The sequence below is a fragment of the Pleurodeles waltl genome, chromosome 7 (genome assembly GCF_031143425.1).
Source record: "Pleurodeles waltl isolate 20211129_DDA chromosome 7, aPleWal1.hap1.20221129, whole genome shotgun sequence".
In the NCBI taxonomy this organism is placed as follows: domain Eukaryota; kingdom Metazoa; phylum Chordata; class Amphibia; order Caudata; family Salamandridae; genus Pleurodeles; species Pleurodeles waltl.
Window position 1 is genome coordinate 1,148,358,383 of NC_090446.1, and position 20,057 is coordinate 1,148,378,439.

General features: G+C 43.0%; 1 protein-coding gene across 6 annotated transcripts in view; it reads right to left on the bottom strand.

The window, feature by feature from the left end:
* Positions 1-20,057, bottom strand: part of RHBDF2 (rhomboid 5 homolog 2) — a 339,409-nt gene that overhangs the window by 61,171 nt on the left and 258,181 nt on the right. For all 6 annotated transcript variants that reach the window (XM_069200232.1, XM_069200228.1, XM_069200230.1 and 3 more), the window contains 7 exons: positions 19,712-19,945; positions 17,964-18,092; positions 17,009-17,142; positions 10,684-10,893; positions 2,765-2,876; positions 2,610-2,684; positions 1,620-1,781 (listed from right to left, as the gene is read on the bottom strand). In XM_069200232.1, coding sequence (XP_069056333.1) covers positions 1,620-1,781; positions 2,610-2,684; positions 2,765-2,876; positions 10,684-10,893; positions 17,009-17,142; positions 17,964-18,092; positions 19,712-19,945 — 1,056 coding nt within the window. The remainder of the gene's footprint in view (positions 1-1,619; positions 1,782-2,609; positions 2,685-2,764; positions 2,877-10,683; positions 10,894-17,008; positions 17,143-17,963; positions 18,093-19,711; positions 19,946-20,057) is intronic.

Sequence of the window (20,057 nt, forward strand, 5' to 3'; positions counted from 1 at the left end):
CTATATCAACCACCACATCACCTTCTACTCTCCTACCAGACCGCTCCGCACAACAAGCACTAGCCACCGTACCCTGCATATGGAAGACCTTGGCTGGTGGGAGATCCTTCACCTACCTCGCAGCAAAGAGCTGGAACACCCTGCCCCTGCACCTCAGGCAGTCCCCATCAATACCTCAATTAGGGAAGGACCTTTAAACCTGGCGCTTCAACTGAAGATCAGAGGAGAAACCCCACCCCCTTAGCGCCTTGAGACCCTTACGTAGTAGTTGCGCTTTACAAACTCTGATTGATTGATTTTAAATGAGCCTGACTCTAAACACAAACTAATTTTCCTCCTTTTATTTCTCTCTTCCGCTTGCTCAGTAACAACATGGTTTCATAAGGAGAAAGCCCTAGTTGACAATATTTTAACTAGACAAGGACACACCAGATAGAAGTATACAGTGCATTTCACCAAGACATTGATACTAGTTTAGGAGGGCTAGTAAACTGAGTAAAATTTCAGTACAAGGAAAGGACTCATTTTGTGCTAGCGGGGTCGGGCCTATCTGATGATCCTCAATGCATTCAGACACTCTACTATTGAGAAGCTGAGTGGGATGGTATGGCAATCTGTAGATAGCGTTAAGGTCTTTCACAATGCTTCTGTCCCAGAATGAGATAAATGGAATGAGGAACGACTTATAAAGATGGAAAAGCAGCCAAGTGCTCTCATTTAATGTGGATAAATGCAAAGGAATACATTTACAGTAGGGCAGATAAATCCTGAGACGTGCAGGATGGAAAGCAAAGTCTTGAAGGTCACCACACAGGAGCAATACTTTACGGTTCTTGTCTCAGAGGGCAACCGATATGAAGGTTGTGGTGAGAACTGAGAGACGGCCATGAAACTTAAGGAGAGGTTAATAAAAGCGCAAACATTGAGTTTGTGTTAACCCTTTCCCTGTCAGTGGCAGGGCTAGGCACAATATTTTTCTGGAAGAGGCATCTTGAGTGGGCAGTCAAGTTGTAGATGCCAAATTGGGTGCAGTGTCCAGATCTGTAAGTCTCCTCGCTAGAAGGATTAAAAACATACTGGTGGGAGACCAGAGATGGGCTAATAAATAGGAGTGAGGTTGATACTGTATGGCCAATAAGAGCGGCTCAAAAATATATATGTATACATTGAAGGAAAGAGGGTTGGGTGAGTGAGATAGAGCCATTCAAATTCCTCAAGGAAATAAAATGTATAAGAAGAAGGATTTGTTGGTGCACAAACTCCAAATTCTAGAAACAAATCTAAAATCTGAGAACCAAAAGCACATCTAGGCCCATGGGTAAAGAGAGAAAAGTGTCACATGTTGTAGAATGGATTTAAGGGACACTCTGGAAGCTAGCTATAGTATGCTATCTGCACTAACTACGAGAAACAACTGCCTTTCATCCTTATTCCATGGACTCAGCCCATCCACCTGAAAGTCTTTACCTGTATATTCGGATAAGGTGAGCAGTGGGAGGATGACCACCCACAATGCTAACTACTAGCTCTGGGAAGATCGAACATGGGTACAAAAGTGTGGTGGATAAAGACTAGAGAATAAGTTCAAATCCATGGAATGCACTTCGAAATGGACTCACCGAGCAGTCCTCCCTCAATGTCTGCACACAGCCAGATTTATCATTCTGAACACAGCAGCCAGATTCGCGCTCACGGTCACGCTGCCGCTGGGTCAGCTTCTCGATCTGCAAATCCCGTCGAATGCACGGAGAGAATTTTGCCCCGAGATGGATCAAGGAGATCTGAAATCAGTCAAAAAAAGTATAAGTAGTGATCTGTGTGGGTGCCAGGTTTGGAAACACAGGGAAGGATTCATGTAATGAATGAGGTAACTCAGAACAGTATGGGGATCTGAAAACTCACACTGAGGTGCAATGGAAGTACTTAGTGCAGATTCAAGTTCTAGAATAGGAGTCTGTACAACAGATTGGGCTAGAAGCACATTGGTAGGTAGATACAGGTTCCAATACTGGAATAGTGGGAGTACTGCAGTTGAGGTCTGACTTGCACTGACACTATGCTACCTTTTCTCACCAAACAGTGGAAACTGAGGGGCTACAGCAAGTTGATCTTTAAGCAGGGTCCCAGTGCTATAACACTATGAGGTGCTTTGATCAGGCTATGAAGATCTTAGTACTTAGAAGGGCATGGCAACCACAGCAAGCTGTGAAACAATGTGGCATGTTTTGTGTGAATCATAATACAAGAAGAGAAGAGATGCAGCAGAAGATGCAGAATATAAGGATTGCGGTGCAGAGTCGACACTTTGTGTAGGTGGTGTATAATGGTGGCAGAGGAGATACTGCAGGTTTGGTGTGAAGCTTTGTCATGGCTGTGTGTGCAATTATATACATAAGACATTGAGCAAGATTTAACAATATTAGGTTTAATAATGTCAGGGAGATTGGCACTCTTACATGCTTCTCCCTCACCGTTATCATCCTGAATGACCATGTTCTCTACCCACACATAATACCCATAAACCCATTAACTTGCTCACTTTCCTTGTGCCTCTAACTCCCGTAGTCCAATACTCATCACACACAGAGCCGAGCACGGCTATGGCTCACCGAACTGGGTCCGATCCAGAAGTTCTCCTGTTGGATGTACTTCACGCTTTCATAGACACCTTTGTTTCTTAACACCTAAAAGCAGACAACATAAGCTATCATGGATGTGGCACAAGAGTACACCGAAAGCGGAACACTGCCGGTGCTTGCCTTACCAGCTCTGCTTTCACGTGTTGTGCAAATCCAATAGGTGCGATGCCATATGTGCAGATGGACAGCAGGGTGATGATCAAGTGGACGCAGGTTATCCAGTATGTGAAATATGGCCTGAGAAATGGTCGATGGAAGCAAAGCATGAAATGCAAATAACATGACAGCATTTGAATCTAGAAATTAGAAACAGCAGCCTCTATTAAAGGACTACACAGGGCAGCATTTAATGCACAGTGCTGCACAAATACCCTACACTCGAGGCACTAGTTCAAATCTGCCCTTTGACCGTATACAGCAAAAGGTTTTACATTTACATTCTGTAACTAGGACTTTCCTTGTTCAATGCCAACATTTACAGTTGCTAACATGATTTGTCATACATAATATTTGTTTAACAAAGCAGTTTATGGTTGAAAGCAGTAAAAACTAAATGTGTTAAGCAAACGTCTTTTTCATGCTTACTGGTGCTGATAAAAGGTCATACTGGTGAGGAATAGTGTAGCTACCTGGACAAGAAATTAAGTAGGCACCTTATTTAGAGTTCTGGAGGTGAAGTATGTACCGTTGGCATGGCAGAGTACTTTACTACCGACATGCCGAGGGTACTTCACCTGCCGAATTTAGAGGTATCACCCAGCCCAGAGGACATCTCTTGCATTGGCAGGAACCACTGTCACAGCAGTTCCTTTCACTGCATTGAACGTTTAACAGAGTTTTCAATCAGCATGATGGAGCCGTATGCAAATATTTTACAAAGTTTTTTTCAAAAACAAAATCCCTTAGTGGCAAATAATGATGTCTCCCATGGCGTGGGGGTCACTTACACATTTTTACTGCCCTTTACAGGCCAAGTGTTACCTAGCAGTGATGGACATTGAGAACTGGCCATTTAACCCCCTCACTTTAAATCAGGCAGGTGGTCAAGTGGCCAAACCTCCAACTGCCCTCTCTTGGTCGGGCCATCATAGTAGTCCCCGCCACTGACATACTTCAGTTCCACCCAACTCTAAATAAGGAAGGTGGAACTTCAGTCGGGTGGAGATTTACTCCATTGCCTTACTTCCCTGCCAAACTCTAAATCAGGCTCTGAAGCTTTAAAAACAAACCTGTTTTTTCTTCTTTATCCATATGAAACTCTTAGTAGCTCCTATGCCATGACCATTTATTAGGAAGATTATCTTATTTTGCACGGACTCATCTAGTTCTTTTGTTGACCACATCTGAAGTGAGTGGAACAGTGCTATTATATAGCCATACCAAGATTGTCATCATGGTGACATACTTATGGTGGAATAAGTATGATGTCACAACTCAACCACTAGTCTGCCTTGTGCTTCTTCCCTTCTGGTGAGTGTTTGATAAACAGAATATGTGAGGATTTTAAGTTCTGGGGCAGCAATGCAGGACTTTTTGCTAGCACCATATTCATTGGAGGTCACCCAGCCTATTTGGTACATTGTGTGGCCACAGATCTGTAAAGAAAAGCCTCCAGTGACCACCAGAACCCAGAGTATGGTGGACATTGTCATAACAGATAAGGAAAAGAAACTGGGATGATCCAAGTCCAACCACCCCATAGTTATGTCCCACAGAGATGTGAACAGAGGGTTGTTGGGGATGGATGTTTTGGGTGCACCTCACGAAAGGGCTAGCCTACTCAACAGTTGTCAGTACCCAGTGGTGATGACGCGAATATCTACCTTCATAACCTATCCGGTATCATAAGCTATATGAACAGAATACCCAGGTCTGGGTTCTGATTGATTGCGGTTTGCAAAAAACACTAAAGCTGTTCTCCTTTTCACTATCTTTTATGTGTTAAGTTACAGCTTAGCCAGCTCGTTTTCGTTCTGTATTACACTGGTAGATGTGTGTGCACTGTTTGTTTTAGTATTCACCAAGTGGTTCTTTCTATCAACTGAAATCTTCTCCTGCTTGCAGTGTCCTGTAGATTGCCAAGACAGAAGGGATGAAATGAACTAGGCTAGCTATGTAAGAAGGAGGGAGTGTGAAGTGCCTGGATGGACCTTTGTGATTGGGTATTTCTCTGGGGGCAAGATACTAGGCTCTGCAAGCATTCTCTGTGCTCCCATTCTCAGAAAATGCTACAAGGAAGAACCATGTGAGAGGCCTGTTGAACTTTCACTAGAACTTTCATTAGATGAGAAAAGTCTTCGGATAGGGTGCTGCTTAAGAGGGTGGTGGCAAAGATGGGTAGAATTAGAATTTTACCAGATGAAGTTGGATTCAAAAGATATGAATGAACTGAGATGTACAGAAAAATGTACAGTGATCATTAAAAGGCCCTGCAGGATTACTTTTTACTTTTCAACGGCTTCAGTATCAATATTCTGTATTATCAATGCTGCAGGCTGAGGATGGCTATTTACTCCCAGTGAAGAATGATCCAATGCGTGTTTAAGATTTTGAGGTGGGATAAGATGTGGTTCGCAGACTCTGATCCAGTCTAGTATTTAGCCACTGATACACAGGTATTTTGTAGTCCCTACAACCGAAGAATCTGTCAGTTCTAACCAGTGGTAATGCTCATTCTTCATCTTTGGACAGCATTCTTGGGGTACAGACACTTTTTATATTGTAGCAGCACTGACAATAGCACAAGTTTAACATGCCTGAGGTAGATTTCCACAATCTTCAAAAAAGTTGCTTGCAGTAATATATTTATGCACAAGTGAAGTAAAGCGAGTCTCATAATAATCCCATGCCCCAGGTTTTTAAGAGAGACGCCCACTTGCATTGCCTACTGCTTTCATGAGGATTAGGGAGTAATGCTTGCTTGGTACACCTCTATGTACCTACACAACTCAAGTCAACAGTTCTATTGCAATAGTGTATTTAAAGACATTCAGCACTTTCAATGAAGCCCAGCTGCATCATTTTGAAACATCTACAGCACCTGTACATTGTTTTTCGACTTGTGTTTTTATAAAAGAAACAAAATAAAAATAAGAACCAGTGCATTATGCTTTTCAATTGGCACATTCAAAGTGAAAGCTTTGTTTAAAAGACAAAATAGGCAAAGGGAATCCACTTCACAGTCAAAGATGTCACTGACAGCATTTACTTCAGACCCGAGAAAAACAGGTTCTACTGGTTTACCTATATGGTTAACTAATGTCACCCACTTCAGATATTACACACCATGAAAATAGATTTGGCAGGACCAGGCAGGTTACAGCGACAGGACTGTTCTAATCTTGCCAATGTAGTCTTATCTCGGACCCTAGGCCAATGCCACAGGAATCATTTGTTACACTAAAAATGGTAATAATCAAGTCCCACATTTAATGTCTCTTAGATGCCTGCTAGAGTGCGAATGCTTTGAAGTAATAAGCTCCAGAAACGGCCTCTAGTTTTGGATTTAGAAATACTTACCTTCTTAAAGGAAGGAAATGCAGTCCAGAGTTTAGAGCTGTGGGGCTGGAAAGGTCTGCTAACCTTGAAGGTGCACCAGGAAGCAGTGCCATGGGCTAGTTGTACCTGGTTCAGAGGGGCCGGGAAGGGGGCAGCAAAATGTAACCAGAAGAAGAGACCAAACATTGACACCAATTACTCCAGGAATGGGTATGATTTGGTAAGCTAATTTTATTTGATTTTCTAATTAGCAAACGTCTTTGCATTAAAGTGAGGTGATCGGATGCAACAATGCCTTATTCCTACAATTTGCTTTGACCAACAACTTTTACAACAATGTTTTTTCAATGCAATGCCTTTACCACAAAATCTTTACAACACAAATATTTTACCATGCACGTCTTTACTATGCATGCTTTTACTTTGTATATGCCTTGATTATATTTTATTCGTCTGAACTTTGCTTAGTCTCTACCTGGTGGCTGTTGAATTTGCAGTTCGAGATGCGCCATTTTTTTGGGGCTGCGTGAAGTAGGCTTTATTGGGTGTTTCATTTGCATTTAGTGAGGCTTAACATAGCATTTCAAATTTATGTTGTGCTTAGAATTCATGTCGTATTCTAGAACTTCTTGAGAGGCTGTTTCTTTGGTCACTTAACAGCTTTCTCTGGATACCTCAGAACTTCTGTACTCGTCGTAGTTGGATCCAGTGCTGTGCATAATTTGAGATAGTGGTTTCTGGCGCTCTAGCTCTTATTTTGTTACAAATTAGATAATGATCCAGTGTCTGTTACACGTGACCCTTTTGAGTTTGCACCATACTAGCTTTCAATCACACATCCATTTCATGCCACTGTATTTTGCTTTTGGTATTTGGTATGTTCTTGTTTATCTGTTCTAAGTACCACACCCTCTGCCGTATTCTCTTCTTTCATGTGCTGAGGCTGTTGGGTGGGACAACAAAGCCCCCCAAAATCCTAAAATGTCAGATACTACCCATTACACAGATTCTGGGGTCCAAGATACGTTTCTTTTTCCTGGTCTTTTTCCAAATTCACATTTTGGAACAAAAATGTACTATTTTATATTGGGCACACACAATTAAACATATTCAAGGACAATGTGTGTCAGCATTAGATGTCACATATGTACTGTGTCATTAACTTCTACCAGTGAATCATTACATTTAAAGAAGCAGATTAGCAGCACGGATGACTACTTGTAAAAGCCACTGCACACTCTACCAGAGTTCACATGGCTAGGTCAACTGATATTCCAACACTGGAGAAGGAAAATGGGCGATTAAGGAGAATGGAGAAGGTGGATTGATAAAGGAATTAAGAATATTTCAGCCTTGCCAGGCTGGCCTTTAGAACTGCACTTATGAACAAAAAGGTAAGGTCCCACTGAAAAGATTAGATAATCTTTGGTTATCGTACAGTCAGTAAAGTTACTAAAAGAAACTGCAAAGAAGTCTTGAATGCTCTGAAACGAATCCTTTATTTTGGAACGCAGGTGAGCTCCTGGTTGAAATATAACGAAGTAGGTCCCACAAAAAAAGTAGAAACTCAGCCAACACATGTTTCACCCCACAGGCACGTACGCCGGGGCTTTCTCAAGGCAAAGTAGGCCCCTTTCATGGAAATGGCGACGGGCGCGATTATTTAAAATACCTGACCGGCTCCGATTATTAAAGATTACCCAATATAAATAGTGTTTACATAACGAAAAAATGTATTGAGCAAAATGAATTTTGTCGACATCATGCCTTGAGAAAGCCCCGGCGTACGTGCCTGTGGGGCGAAACACGTGTTGGCTGAGTTTCTGCTTTTTTGTGGGACCTACTTGGTTATATTTCAACCAGGGGCTCACCTGCTTTCCAAAATAAAGGATTCGTTTCAGAGCATTCAAGACTTCTTTGCAGTTTCTTTTAGTAACTTTACTGACTGTACGATAACCAGAGATTATCTAATCTTTTCAGTGGGACCTTACCTTTTTGTTCATAAGTGTATCTCTTTTTTGGGGGACTTGGGTCCATGTCCCCTGGTTAAGCTCCCACAGTTACGAAATAGGCATTTTATACAGGAAGTTTGTGGCTTGGACCCTCTCCTTTGTGGAGCATCTTCTTGGCCTTTAGAACTGGTGGGAGAATATTTACACCACAGGTCCAGCATACGCTAAATTCAACTACAGCAAACAAAAACGTGCAATGCCATTTCCTTCTGCACCCACCAATTCAGGCTGTTAAAAGGGTGTGAGCAAATTGCATCAACTGGTAGAGACGTATATTTTGTGCTTTCACATGGAGTACCATAAACATGTACAGAACAAATCCAAATGTTTGCTTGGGATGTTATGTGATGGTCATGTGTGCCATGCTGATTCTAACTACAGGGAGGGTCCATGAAGAGGTATTAGCATTGCTGATGGTGGAGTGGAGACTGAGGAAGACAGAGGATCCGGAGTACGAAAGGCCAGTGTTTTCAAGTGGACATTGGAACTAAAGCAAGACTAAATTGCATGCAGAAGAGTAGCTTCGGGACCTGGGGGGGGTCTGGGATGTAACAACCTCCATATGAATGCTTTCTTGACTTGGTAGTCGGCTCCAAGGGCCCTGGGTCGGGTCTGCTACGTCTGTGATGTTTTTTCCCCTCGACCTCCTGATTTCACTCAGGCGCATAAACATGTTGATTTTGGGGATCTGAAACTTAAATATATACAGTAACCAGTTTACCAAAAAAGTCGCAAATCTGCACCCACAGAAGTAATCATTCTATGGATGCAAATGCACTACTTTTTCAGAATTCACTAACATTGGCAATAGTAGGCTTGGAAAGCTGCACCCCTCAGGTTTTCAGGTACACTACTGGCAAACAAACAACTAAATGGTATTGGGACATATTCTTTAAATAGTCTAGCCACTGGCAATTCCTTGGAGTAGCATTCCAAACTATTATTTTTCATCCACTGTGCCACTCATGACAGAGGACCCGATTTAGGGTTTGTCAGTCAGAGTAAACATAGACAAGGCAGCGGACATTAAGTCTGCCACCCTGTGATTACTCTACCCGCCAAATTTAGAGATCTCCGCCAGCCCACCAACTTCTCTATACATTAGTAGGAACCACTGTCGTGGTGGTTTCTATGAATGTAGGAAAAGTTTGAAGGACAGCTGAGTAAAACATGATGCAGGAAGGTAAAGTTTTTTATTCTTCAAATACAAACTTCCAAAATTGAAAAACAAATGACCCCCACACCATGGGAGTCATCTCTGATGTCATGGAGGTCATTATTCTTCTTATACTGTCCCTCACTGACAGGATATACCTGGCTGTGTTGAAAAGTTCAACTGTCCACTCTAAATAGGTTGGACGGTCAGATGGATTACCCCGGATGGCACCTACTTTGTTGTGCTGTCGGAGGAAGTTTCACACTGATAGAGTAAAATTTACTCTATCAGAGTAAAAGTTGCAGCCTGTCTGACTAAAAATGAGACGGACACACCTTGAATTTGGCAGACAAGGTATTCCGTCGCTGCTGCAGTGGAGTGTCAAGCTCTTAATCAAACCCCAGAGGTCCACCTAATGCAGATCAGTATTGACCCTGCACCTCATGGGAACAGTCCATCCTGAACCATGGTCATCTCACCCATTCACTCAGCAACCACTGTTTTGTTTTTTAATGTATTTATTTTTTAGTTGGGGAAATTTGAGATTCGCACCCCCTGAACCTTATTGACCGTCTTTAGTTTGATTGGAACGCAATCTACTGTAATTATCAGCACCTGAAATTAATTTACACATTCCAACTATGGCTTTATTTTTCCAGTGGTCTTGTGTTAGCCAAACACTTCACAAAATCACTGGTCCTAACCCTTAGGTCTCCAACTTGTGCAAAGCATGCCCACTTTTAATAGTGCAAATAATGGAGTTAGCTAAAGCCAAGAGTTTAGAACAACTGCAAAACGTCAGCAAAGCCAGGTGTTTAGGACAACTTCAAAATCATGTGCTATGAGCTCACTTCCTATTCCTTTGCTCTTCTCGTCCTTAGACCCTTGATACCCGCTTGGTTCTCATACGCCATTCTCTCGAACAGCACCACACTGGGACTCAAAAGCAGCCCTGGTTAAAATATTCAACCCAGCCCTGCTCCCTTCCTTCTCTCATTTTGCTCTTTCCTTTGCCCTCTTCTCTCTGGCCTTCACTGGCTCCAGGCCCCTGGGGAAATGCCTAGTAAAATAAACGGCCAGTCTGGGCCTGCTCTGGAACCACCGCCATGTCTTGCATGAACAACTGTCACACCTATAGTTCATTCCGTTCTGCTGCCACACATTACTGCGGCAGAGGGACTTAATGGATTTTCAAAGTTCATCTAGTGCCCACATTAACCTTCGGGTCATGTGCTCTTGGATGTGTGGCTTTCTCAAGCTCTTACTGCCTGTCTAGCTCTACACCTCATTCTGCTGTGCCAGCTAAGACTTCAGCACAACTTTGGGTTTTGTCTTGCATCCCTGCCAGCAGTTTTAATGGTACCCACAGTGTTCTCACCTGTGACTGTCAACGTGCTCCAGTTTGCTTTGAACTACACTGCTGATGCTGCGCCGGTATGTGCGATTCAGCCAGTTCCCCACCATACCCAGCCCATAGTAACGCTTCTTGCGGTCGAAGGCGAAGTGCTTCACTTGAGATGCGATGCGCTTTCCTCTCCTAGGACCCAATGAGGGTGCTGCAGACAGTGGGCTCTTTGCAGACTCCTTCCTATGGAAAATAACAAGCATCATTTATTTGAGCTGCACACACTTACCTTAGGAGCAGGGTGGGGGAGAATGATACGACAATAGAAGAAGAAGCTGAGGTGCCGAAGCACAGGAGTTTAGTTGCAAGGGATGGTTGGAGAATGAACAGAAGAATAGATAAGGGCACACAAGAGGTGTGGCTTGACATGAAGGGGGAAGTTAATGAAGGAGGCGAGAGACAAGAGAAGTACGAAGGACAATAGAGAGCAAGCGCGAGGGAATGGAGGAGACTGGAGTGCAGACATTCCATGGTAGGGGCAGCAATGTGCTGCAAAGGAGCAATTAAGTCGCCAGGAGAAACATGAGAGAGAGAGAGAAAGCAATAGAGAGGCAGCAACCAGAAATACCATCCCACCTCAACCCACCTGCCATGTGTGATGTGGTAAAAGGGCTCAGTCCATAATTCTATAAACAGAACCAATGTTTGCAAAATTTCAAATGGGATTTTGAGGAGGCTTTTCTGAATTTAGTGGACATATAGCTCATACATTTACCAAATGATAGGAACATATGATATCTTAAGTCCCCATGGAAAGTGGAACACAACCTTAACTATACAAATGACACATACATGCAGACATAGGTTTATTAAAATGTATATGAAACTTTGTACCTCGAGTTCAACTCACACACATATAAATCTTGCAGAATCTCCAACCGTGACTGCATAGCTCTGGGTAGCAAATCCTTTACTCCAAATTAATAGCGTTTTCTTATCACTAATACTTTAAGCCAGCCCATGCAATGAATCTACACAAAAAGTTTAAAAAGTATTTCCTCACCTAAGGTTTATCTTGGGACAAATGTGTCTGGATTGGGGGCGAGGAAGGGAGTCATATGACAAGATCTCAGAAGTAGATTTCTTTGCAAACTATCAATTCCACACTTTGACCAGAAGATCACATGTGCTTTGACTTACACTCTTTTGTGCACTAGTGAAAATCCATCCAGTGCTAATTGAAAAAAACTACAAAACATATCTACCAGAAAATTTGTGGTGAATTGGTAGTTCACTTTTGTTCAGTACAAGCCATCTAATTAGATTACAGAAGTTCAACAGTCTTTGCTTCACTATCCATCTTGGGTCTGTGAACCACGCTGCGTAAAACGGGGGCAGGGTGGCAACACACCCTCCAAGAGGTCCAAAAGAAAAAAACAAAAGGGATGGAATTAAGCCAATTAAAAAGTGTAGTTTATGACTAGGATGAATGAGGATTGGGAGGCACAAACCATCAAAATAAAACAAAAGAACTAAAAGGTTACTGGAGACCAGAAATGTCATATGTCCAGTACTTGTAGCACATGGCCACAAGCAATGCCCTGCTGTCATTGTAAACAAGGGCAGTGGGCACGGGTACATATGATACTTGCAGGGCACGGCCAAACTTGATTGCCTTCAGGTAGTGTGAGCAACAGTACACAGTGTAGTGCTTTCCTCAAGCCTCCTCTTTCCTTGTAGCCGCACAGAATGGAGGCCAAGGCCTGCTCCCAGCACTCACAAGACATAAGCATACCACAGTCACTGGCCTTCAGCTATGCACTACCCCAGTATGAAAAGAACAAGTTACTTACCCTTGGTAAGTATCTTTGCGGTGAATACTCTAACCACAGATCTGTCACCTTGTGAATATTCCCCAGGCATCAGACTTGACCCGGAACTTAAAGCATTGCTCCTGTGCACCAGTAAGTGGCGTTGTGTAGCTCCGTGCCGACATTGTTTCACTCAAAGTGATGAGCGGAGCTGCGTATAAGCACTGCTCATGAGTACTGACATCTGTTGCATTCTTAGGCTTTCAGTGCCATCAGATGTAGAGCTAATCAGAAGATTAGCATAACCAGTTGGCAGATCCCTAAATTGGGAACTTCTTAGATGGAAAAAAGTTTCCGGTTCACAGAATGGTGAGGTGGGAAGATTGGTGAGTAATCTGTAGATAGACAGAGTATCCAACAGAGAAACATTTACTGGAAGTAAGTAACTTGTTCTTCTGATGGATACTTCTTACTACAGATTCCTCACCTCGTGAGTAGATACTATGGAAGTACACCTCAGGTGGTGGGTCTGTAAAATGGCTCATACTGAAAAACTGTAGAGCCGAGTGGGCAAAAAAATCCTTCTTGACGGAATTAACTGATGAGGTAGTAGTGCTTCAGAAATGTAAGAAACAATCCCAACGTAGTCGCCTAACAAATGTCCAACACAGTTATACATGCACTAGCGCAGCGTGCAGCTTTGGTGCAATGAGTCTGTAAGCCTTCTGGAGGCTGCTTCTTTACCAATGCATAGCAGATTTTGATGCAGAGAACAATCCACTGGTAAAGGGCCTGTTTTTGCATTGCCTTGCCCTTCATTGTCCAGCGAACCCTACAAAGAGATGATTCTTCACCTGGTATCCCTTGCTGTGATTATTATAAAAACTTATTACCCTCTTAAGGTCCATGCGATGAAGTCTCTCCTCCTCCTCCTTTGAGGGATGAGGTGGGGCAAAGAATGCCAAAAGAGTAATATGGTGCCCAATTTGTAATGAAGTGACCACTTTTGGTAGAAAGGAAGTGCAAGTCCTCAGCACCAACTTATCTGGAAAGAATGTCATATAAGGTGGTTCGAGAGAAATATTCTGCAGCTTGCTCACATGCCTAGACAATTTTATGGAGATGAGAATGAAAGGTTTCAATGTCAAGAGTCTTAAGAGACAACTGCCAGTGGCTCCAAAGGATTGCACATTGAAAAAGTGAGAACTAAGTTCAAGTCCCTCTGTGGCATCACAAAGGGTTTTGGCGGAACAAATGTTGCAACCCTTTAAAAAAATGTCATTATTACAAGTGATTTAAATAAAGAAGCTGATACAGCAACAAAAAGGCAGAAAGAGCCACCAAATAGCCTCTACCAAAGGCCAAAGCAAGTCCTTCCTGGGCCAAGAACAAAAACAACAATACTTGGCTTGTAGAGGGGCAATATGTCATGTGTTGTGCCAAGCCACACATTTATCCCAATGACTGGCATACACTGATTTTGCAAAGGGACACCATACACCAAGATGACATCTATGTCCCCAGGAGGGAGTTTGAAGGAGGTCAGCTGCTGCTGCTCAATCTCCAATCATGGAGATATAAATTGTGCAGACAACCTTCTTCTGATGGTGGTTAGGAAGGTCTTCAATGCCAAGGGAACCACCCTTAACTCCAACAAATTGGTGTGGAGGCCTCTGATCTCCACCTCTCCCAGATGGCCTCCCCAATCCAGTAGTGATGTTTCTGTGTCCCTTGTCAGCTTTGGGTGGGGTAAAGAGAGGGTATGCCACCGATCAGTAACTGTCCAGCAGCCAGTACAGCAGATCTTTTGCAGTCTCCTCCGAAATCTGTATACAATCCAACAGATTACCCTGATGCTGTGCCTTCTGGGATTTGAGGTCTCACTGCAGAGCTTGCATTTGTCACCTGGTATATTTGTCAGCAGGATGTAGGAGGCCAACAATCACAGGAGCCTCAGTCATTAGCACTGAGGTCCAGGACCGAGGCTGAAACATTGGCATCGTAGCCTAAATGTCCTGACTCTCCTCTGCGAACAATCGGCACAAAACTGCACCATATTCAGAGTAGCTCAGATGAACAGGAGCATTTACGAAGTAGTCGGTGTGACTTTCTGGGATGAGTTTGCTTTCACTAGTCAGTTGTCGAGGCAGGGGAACACTGGTACCCTAACCTCTGCTGCATCACAAACATTCTGAATAGCTTGAGTAAGTGACACCCAAAGTTCATCTGGATCAGTCAGTAAAACGTATGCCACTGTGTCCCAAGGGGCATTGGAGTAGCAGCCTAGAAGACAGCAAGCATTCACTGACCTCAGAGCAAGGCTTGTAGAAGAGAAAATCTGCTTGTCAAATTATCTCTATACGTTTTGACTTACACTCAGGTGGAGTGCTGGCAAAGGCATCAGGATTGACTATACTGGTAGACTCCTGCACCACGAACTCTCTGGCATTGGATACTGTGTAAAAAAAAAAAAGCTGGGCCGCCTGGTGCAGGACGATGGTACCAAGCAATTTGCCTATTAACAGGTGGGCCTGAACATGGTTTCGCCCAACTGCCTAAATTAAATAGAAATAGATGCTCTTTAGGAGCCTGGCAAAAAAACATCAGTTTTTGCCTCTACAACGAGGAGCTGTAAATCTAAGGCATTTTTCTCCATAGCAGAACCTGGGAGAGACACAATGTCTGTATGTGGAGAAGTATCCTTATCACTGGCATCTTGGAGTTCTTCACACTAATTTTCCTAATTATATTGTGGGATATAATCATCCCTTTTATATTAACTCTCATTGCCTGAGTCAGTGCTGAAAAGATTGTTTAAAGTTTGGGCCCTACCGTATGGTAAAGGCAAAGTGTCAGAATCAGGAGGATTTCCTGTTGGCTATAGGCTTTGGAAGCATAATGACCGAGGAAGTGGAAGGTGAAAAAGGAAATAATTAATGTTCTCTTGTGTCAAAGTTATCATGGAGCGGGACAGCCCAAAGGATCTCGGAGCATGAATCCTTTTATATGTTGCCTCACATCAAACGTGAATAATTCTTGAGCTAATCTTTGAATAGAGATTTCTTTCACAAATGTTGTAAAATCCCGTATGACTCTCCCAGCTGCTGATGCGGTGGATCCTACAATTCTTTGGGTACAGTTACTGCATGTGGGAAAGTCAGTAGCAAGGGCTCTAAGTCCTACCCCATCGAACCACACATTTACTCCAGAAGAGCATGAGATGTCCACCTGAACAGGCATCCAAGTCTGTGTGTCTGAGCAGCATCACTGAACCTGGCAGCAATTTTACGTTTTCTGAGCAGCTCAAGGCTCAATCCGGTATTAGGGTACACCAGCACCCCTGGGGTTTGAGACTTTAGCAAGATCCTGGGTAAAAGACTTTGAAGCATCACTGAACGATGCTTTGTGTTAGGGCGTGGGGGCACACCAGTGTTGTTTGCAGCTAGGCATTTGCAAAGCAAGATATCCTTAGACTTCTTAAGTCCTTTCAGGTCCCCTAGATCTTTCCAGAAAGACATGGGGAGTGTGTGACAATAGTTTGTTTTACGCAAGTTTGATTTCAAAAGGCCTGGTGAAGTCTTTCTACCAAAGTATATGATTTGAGTGGTCCCTGAGAGAATAATACCTAAAGAAAATAATACATGCACAGAAGGGTGGATCAAGCTCCCAGCACCTTTAATAACACCAAAGGGATATGGTACAAACAAGATCCATATTGCAATAACTATTTATTTGCTGCAGGAGTGCAATGACCAAGTGAAGAAGACAGAAAAAGATATTGAGTACAAAATAACAAAAGCTAACAACAGATATAGAAAAAGTACAAGCATGGTCAGACACAGGGTGCCAAATTGTATCTGGTCCTTTTGAGCACAGAAAAGCACTGGGGTTTAAGGATACTGGTCTGTATGTCGAAGAGTGGTGCCAGGGCACAGATTCAAACAACCCTGACATTCAACCACAACGTCACAACGGGAGCAAACCAAGTACAAATCCAGTGAGATGCTCTTCAGATTTAGTGCATATAGATGCCTTTCCAGCCTGAGCGGGTGTGCGACAGTGTAAGGCAGGTTAAGGGCTAGAAATGATGGAGCTAGTCCTTTAATTCTGAATGCTGTTTCCAGTTTCATTAGGAGCGCAAGTGGGTCATTTACATGAAATGGGTTGTCTTATTATAACTTATGTATCATCAGGCAATATGTTTATTTGCACAGTTAGCCCACCGATGCTCCAGCGAGGCACACAGACCACTTGACAACTTGACCAACATACACAAACGGGAATGAAAAACATATCAATTATATGGAAAAAAATCAAGATTAGAATCTAAAAACGTAAAAATCTTTATAGCAATTGCCGCATGTCTGTCTGAGGTCAATGTCACGAAAATCTATACAAAGATTAGTCGTGAAGCCACGTAAGCAGGCAGTCTTTGCAACAACAACAACAACAACAAAAAAAGGAGAAAACAGCACCTGTTTACACACTCATAAGCAATCACTCCACAACTAACCCCTGCTTTGCTCTCCACTTGAGCCGACACTTACCTGGAGATTATAATTGGTTCCCTGGGAGGCCCATCATCAACATGGTAGAGGTGGGTCCGGAAATAGGCAGCAGAGAGGGGAGGAGACTCAAATACATCATCAGTCATGGAGAACATCTCATCTGGCATATCTACCTGTGAGGAGAGTGAGAGGAGAAGGAAGGGTGGAAGAGGAGCATGGGGTCACAACGGTGAAGAGAAGGTCTGAGAAAAAGTGCAATCAGGCATGGTGACCAATACGTACAAAAGCAGTAAATTTAACTCCATTTCATTGTGTGTAAGGGAAAGCAAACAACGAGGGGCAATACATAAAATAATGTGCTGGTTTGTTGCTAGTGTATCCGCACTTCTCATCATATGGGCCTGTTTCTGTGAATATGTACATGTTGGATATAGCACCCCCTGGTAAAGTGTATATATCTGCCCCAAAGTGTTCTCCCTCGCAAATCAGAGGCACCTGCAAACGGTGCGAAGAAGTACCACCGGTCACCAAGCAATAGATGCATGAACCAAGCACCCATCCACTACAATTTTCTTGCTTTCATTTACAGCTGCTCCTCCACAAACAGGACTGTCAGTTTCCTGCTTCATCAGGGTTCTTGCAGAAGAGGGCATAGAAGATAAAACTAACCCTCAATGAGAATAACTACTCCAGAGTCTTTGATCTGTCATCATCACCCATCAAAAAACAAGTTTCAGTTTCCTTCCTCTGCTGCAAAACGTTTCTGGAAAGTAAGAATCTAATCCATTCAGGCCAACTCATGAACGCTCACTTTTTCTCAATCCCTTCTTCCCAGAGCAGGCACGGGGATGGCTCCTCAAGAGACGTGTAACTCTAATGAAGAGTCGCAGGACTTATGTTTCCTCCTCTACTACGCTTAAGCGGTGCAATACTAGTAATGGTCATAGCTGCGAACGTATAAAGCACCGAAAATTCACCATGGAACCATGCTTGCCTTACTGAAGAACGAGGAGTCCAGGCTTTCAGGGGCATCCACCGTGTCCTCGTCAATAAAGCTGGGATAAATGAAGCTCCGCTTCTGAGTCATTCGCCTGGAATGTGGAGTCTCCAGCACCGGTCGACCCTGGTGAAGCAACAGATCCAATACAATCAAAACACAGATTTGTATAATTCCCCCCTACCTTCACATCTCGGTGTTCCTGAAATCCCGATCTAGTTGGAGGGAGGGAAAAGGATGAGTGGAACTATTTCAGGTAATGACTGTGGCAGGAGGATGTAAGATTTCTGGCATCTCTTCATTTGTGTGGAACCTCTTACAGACAGCTCCGAAGGCCCAGATATCAACACAACTTCAACATGTACATTCACACTTAAGTGTCACTGCCTCTTCTTAACATGCTTCACTTAAAGGAATGATTTACCACAAGGGAACTCAAAGGTCAAAAACTGTCTGAATAGTGGACTTTTGCCACACGTTTTCAGAAGTGATGGCAATGGAGAAAAAAATAGCAAGGAATGAACGGGCATGGTAACACAAATCTTCTCTCACCTAGTAATTTTTATGGTCCAAGACATGTAGGAAGACTGAATGGGCAGGGATAAGGGACCAGTCACTCAGTGGGTACCACAGAGACTGGGCCGCAGTATGCGTTTCCTCCGGACACTAAGCTATCATGCTTCTGTATGTTTACAAGGTTAGGAATGACATGGAGAACACACATCCTTCAAAAGGAAAGACAATGATAGACAAGGCACTGCTGCAAAGTGACATTTGGGACCTTGAGATTGTCATGGTCCAATAGGTTTATCGGAAATTATATCCAGGTTTCATAAAAATAAAAATAAAAACATTTTAAACAAGCAGTGGCAAAACCAACAGGCGTGTCCTTCGAAAGCTGTTGCAATGGTTATTTTTTCATTTAATTGCAAGGAAATTACTCAAAAAGAAAAAAGGCAGTCATGCGTCTGTCTAAATTTGGTAGTTATATGCTTGCAATAACAACTGTATTTTTATTATTTTTTTTTAATTTCCCATTGCATATGCAGATACTTTTATTAGCACAGAACCGATGCTTCCCAGCAGGGAGGTGTATTCAGAACAGGTATAGACAGTCCTTTTACTTCTAATACAAAATATGTTTCTTTTTTGTGCAAATAAAAAGGTACTATTGCCTTAGAATTCCTGTAATCTAAAAACGTGATTTAAACACGTAATGAATAAAAAAATGATGAAAAATGGAAAAGACTGACTAAGTAAAGCACTGGCCCCAGCACCTGGCTGCACCCTCCAATATCTATTAGCTGTCAAACATATTCCGAAGTTGTCATGTGGCATCTGACATTTAACTTGAATCTGTGTTTCAGGGTGAGCTGTCTAATCACTGATACCCATCACATTGAAAGCCACCAATAGGAAATCAATGACAGACTAGCAAAGCAGTTCAAAACTCATCCCAGGTACAGACCATCCTTAAAATACCTTCTTTCTGTAGTTTCAGTAAGAATGGATGATCCTTTTGGAACAAGCATAAGCTAGGGTGGGCTCCCAATTGTCATCAACAATTCAACATATCAAACCTACAAAACACCCAACAAATCCCATCTTGATAGCTAAACACAACCCAATATCATGATGCCCCAACGTGCATTGTAGTTAGCGGCCCAACTGGGTTCTAAGGCCATATAAATGAACAACAGAGCATGTACAATGTAGTAACATAAATTTTGGGAGAAGGGACTCACCTTAATAATGGCAGCTGCTGCCCGGAAGCTCATGTGGGCTACAGACTCCCTCTTTCGTCGAGGCAGGCGGGAGTACCCAGACCGGGCACTGGTGAAGGAAGTCAGAGACATGACTCCAGGTGTCACTGGTGGGAGCACAGAACGTGGCGTGGGAAGAACAGAATGGGGTGTCCGTGGGTGATCGACTTCATCTAGGTGCCGAAATGCACGACCTTTGGCCAAGGGATCCACAATCTTATACAAGTAAGTGAAAAAAAAGAATACTAAGAAAGTCAACTCAGCAAAAGTAAGAGGCATGTTAGCATGTGGTACTGGAAGCAGAATCCATGGCAGAAAGTGAGCATTT